General features: G+C 33.1%; 1 protein-coding gene across 1 annotated transcript; it reads left to right on the plus strand.

The window, feature by feature from the left end:
* Positions 1 to 477: 477 nt before the first annotated feature.
* Positions 478 to 1,084, plus strand: LOC115705446 (ubiquitin-like protein 5). Its single transcript, XM_061102219.1, has one exon. The coding sequence runs from the start codon at positions 671 to 673 to the stop codon at positions 890 to 892; it is 222 nt and encodes a 73-aa protein (XP_060958202.1). The 5' UTR covers positions 478 to 670; the 3' UTR covers positions 893 to 1,084.
* The last annotated feature ends 3,383 nt before the right edge of the window (positions 1,085 to 4,467 follow it).

The following is a 4,467-nucleotide window of genomic DNA, read 5'->3' on the forward strand; positions in this document are numbered from 1 at the left end:
TACGTGCTTCGCACGTAATTTTTGCTAGTAGATATATAGATATAGATATATAGATTAGTATTATATTTTTTGTACAGACTAATATGATGAATTAATAAAAGAAAAAATATTTTTTATTTTTTATAATTTAAAAAATATTAAATATGTAAATACATCATAAAAAAAAAGCACGTGACTAAATAAGTTTTTTTTTTTTTTTTTTTTTTGTGAATAAATAAGTTTTTATTTGATTTAAAAAAAAATCAGTTAAATAAATATCTATGCTAATAAATGGCTTCGTTTTCCAATTAAATCCGTTTGTTTTAGTTTTAATTTTAATTTTAAATTTTTTTCTTCTTTAGCATATAAAATTAAGGATTCAATTAATTTATTAAAAGATATTAATAATTTGAGTAAATGAGTAATTCCTATTCCTATTCGACTAGGGATATATAGAAGTATTTTAAATAAGGCGGTGGGTGAGTGGAGCCTTTAAATACTATCCAACCAAATCATCTCTTTATCATTATTCTATTAAATTTTGCTGTGGTCTCTCTCGAATTAACAGAATTTCATTCCTTGCTCTTTTGTGTACGCGTTTCTCCATACTCTCCTTCCTTCCTGCTTCTCCATATTCATAATATTCTCTCTCAAAACTTTGGGAATTTAGGGTTTCGGAAAGAGAAGGAAGATGATTGAGGTGGTTCTTAATGATCGTTTAGGAAAGAAGGTGAAGGTCAAGTGTAACGAGGATGACACAATCGGTGACCTAAAGAAGCTGGTGGCGGCTCAGACCGGAACCAGAGCTGATAAGATTCGAATTCAGAAGTGGTACAACATCTACAAAGACCATATCACTCTCAAGGACTACGAGGTCCATGACGGCATGGGCCTCGAGCTCTACTACAACTGATTTCACATCTTTTGGTTTTTTGTTCCTATTTCTAAGGAAGGACTGTTATATTTCAATCAACGTTTCTTGTTCAAAATTAGAGCAACAACTGTACTTATGTCTCTGTTCTACTCTTTATTTTTTTGTAATGATAAATCGAAACTATATAGTGTAATTATGTTGTGTGGCCTTAATTGAACCAATATTTTATCATCTCTTTTTCTATTTGTTTGAAAATAAAAAACGTTTGTTAATTGTTTAATCAGTCTGCTCTGTCAATAAATTTTTATGGTGCATATAAGAGTTATAAAAGCAGCGAAATTCAATAAAAATATTCTTTTATCTAATATGAACCATAAGTCTAAGAATCTTAACATAATTTATGTAGATTAATTCTAAACTATTGAAAAGAATACAATACCTCTTGAAGCATATTAGAGTATTCTTCTTTTTTCTTTTCGGATAAACAACGATCATTCAATCCAATAACTTTTGTTGAAGAATCTGCACATTGATCTTTTAAGCTAGCTACGACACTCAAGAATAGAGTAAACTATTAGATCTTATTTGGATGAACAAATTTAAACATTGTAATTGAGAAAAATTGTTAGAGTACTTCCAGAAAGGTTTGATACTAAACTTTTGGCAATGGAGGAAGCTAAAGATTTTAGCACTATGAAGGTGGAAGAATTGATGGGTTCCTTACGTACTTTTGAATTAAATCAACAGATTAAACAAAAGGACAAACCCAAATCCATTGCTGATAAAGGTAAAAGTATTGCTTTGAAAGTTGCTGATAATGAAAATTCTGATAGTGAATGTGATGATGAGATTGCTTTATTAACTAAGAATTTTCAGAAATATATGAAAAAGATGGGAAATAAAAAGAATATTTCGAAAGGTTCAAAAGGTAATACTTTTATTAAACCATCTGTTTCTAACAAAAAGGGAATTCAGTGCAGGGAATGTGAAGGTTTTGGGCATATTCAAGCTGAGTGTGCAAACACTTTGAAAAAGAATAAGAAAAGTTTCAATGTCACTTGGAGTGATGATGAAACCGAAAGTGATGAAGATAATTCTGAAAATGTTGCCCTAACCTCTGTTATGTCTAATGTGTTGTGTGATTCACAGGTCAAAGCTAGATTGGTATGTCTGAATAATACCACTGAACAAGAGGAATCAGATTCAGATGAGTCTGAAATCTGTGAAGAGTCTCTTGCTGAATCATACAAAGTCATGTATGAAAAATGGATTCAGGTTGCTTCTGAAAATAGAGAGTTGAATAAATTGAATAAAAAATTATCTCATCAGATTGAAATGTGTGATTTGAAAATAAAAGAGTATGAGACAAGTTTTTGTGATAAAAATGAAAAAATCACTCTCTTAAAGAAGGAACTTGAAAATTTTAAGAAAAATGTTCAAATGCTTAACCCTGGATCTTCTATTTTTGAAAAAGCTCAGAATGCAGGTCAAAGAGGGTTCGCTGGCCTTGGTTCAAGTGGAATGGAAAGTTCTGGAGTCACGAAGTTTGTAAAATCTAGTGTTCCAACGAATCACTTTGAGGCTACAAAGTCTGCTGTAACAATTTCACAGCCTGTTACAGCAAGAGAAGTTTCTGATGCTGTAAAATCTCGAGGATTATCGAAAAGAGTAAGATCTCAGGTAAAAAGATTTGTTCCCACTTGTCATTTTTGTGGTAGAAAAGGACATATCAGACCTAAATGTTTCACGTTGAAAAATCTGTTTAAAACAAATTATTTTGATAATTTGGAAAAATCTCAAAAGAAACATAAAAGTTTGAAACAAATATGGGTGAAAAAGAATTGTCTAGCTGGTTTTTCTGATAAAACTGCTGCATCTCAAATGTGGTATTTTGACAGTGGTTGCTCTAGGCATATGACAGGTGACAAGAACTTTTTGACTAACATTCGGCCTATGCAATGTGGAGAAGTCACTTTTGGTAATGGCCTATCTGGAAAAGTTGTTGGTATGGGAACTCTAAATTTTGAAGGGTTACCTAGACTGAAAAATGTGATGTTAGTTGAAGGACTGAGGGCTAATTTACTTAGCATCAGTCAAATTTGTGATCAAGGGTTTACTGTTTCTTTTGATAGTGATCATTGATATGTTCTGAATGATGACAATGAATGTATCTTGCAAGGATTTCGATCCAATGATAACTGTTACACTCTAACCCCTGTGTTTACTTGTCATTCAGCTATCAACAACACCACAGATCTGTGGCATGCCAAGCTTGGGCATATTAATTTTAAAAACCTGAAAAAATTGTCAAATGCAGGTATTGTTCGAGGTCTTCCCAAGCTTGGTAAGGAAAGTGTAGGTAAGTGTGAACCGTGTCAACTTGGGAAGCAATTAAAAATCACTCACAAGCCTTTGTCTGATATCAATACCTCAAAAGTATTGGAATTGCTTCACATGGATCTTATGGGTCCAATCCAAGTTGAAAGTTTGAATGGTAAACGATATATCTTTGTCTGTGTTGATGATTTCTCTCGTTTTACTTGGGTAGATTTCTTAAGAGAAAAATCTGACACTTTTGATGCCTTTAAAACTCTTTGTTCGAGATTAAGAGTTGAGAAAGGTTGTAATATTGGGAAAATTGTTCGAATTCGAAGTGATCATGGTAAGGAGTTTGAAAATTCTGTGTATGATGATTTTTGCAAGTCTACAGGTATAACTCATGAATTTTCAGCTCCCAAAACTCCTCAACAAAATGGAGTTGTTGAGAGGAAGAATCGAACATTGCAGGAAATGGCAAGAGTGATGTTAAATAGCAAGAAGTTGACAAAGCGCTTATGGGCTGAAGCTATTAACACAGCTTGCTACATAATAAACAGAGTGTTTATTCGTCCAGGTACCTCAAAAACATCATATGAAATCTGGAAAGGTAAGCGCCCCAATGTAAGTCATTTTCATGTTTTTGGATGTGTGTGTTATGTCTATAGAGATCGTGAGCATATTGGTAAATTTGATGCTAAAAGTGATGTTGGTGTGTTTATTGGATATTCCTTAAATAGTAGAGCTTATCGTGTTTATATCATGAGAACGCAAACTGTTTTGGAATCAGCTAATGTGGTTGTTGATGATTTTAAAGATTTTTCAGAATTTTCCACAGAAGCCAAGATAGATAGTCTCATGGATGCTCCTCCAGAAGCAGCAAAAGCAGATCCTAATGCAGCAGAACCCATTGCTGATGCTGCAAATGACGAATCTGCTGCTGCAACTGAGACTGAAGAACCAGAACCGTCTATCTTGACTCATCCAAACATCATCACTGATTCTATTCAGAAAGAACCAAGCACCAGAGTCAAATTGAATCATCCAAAAGATCTCATCCTTGGAAATCCTGAAGAAAGCATGGTAACTCGCAGAAGGTATGTTAATTTAATCAGCTTTCTTTGTTTTGTTTCTCAATATGAACCGAAAAATGTGAAGGAAGCCATGACCTTTGAGGAATGGCTCAATGCAATGCAAGATGAACTCAACCAATTTGTTCGCAACAAGGTATGGATTTTGGTCTGAAGACCAAAAGGTATAAATGTAATTGGAACAAAGTGGTTATTTAACAATAAAAG

This window comes from Cannabis sativa, chromosome 1 (genome assembly GCF_029168945.1).
Source record: "Cannabis sativa cultivar Pink pepper isolate KNU-18-1 chromosome 1, ASM2916894v1, whole genome shotgun sequence".
NCBI classification, from domain to species: domain Eukaryota; kingdom Viridiplantae; phylum Streptophyta; class Magnoliopsida; order Rosales; family Cannabaceae; genus Cannabis; species Cannabis sativa.

Coding starts and splice junctions, on each gene's coding strand:
- LOC115705446 (XM_061102219.1), top strand. CDS start 671: ATGATTGAGGTGGTTCTTAATGATCGTTTAGGAAAGAAGGTGAAGGTC.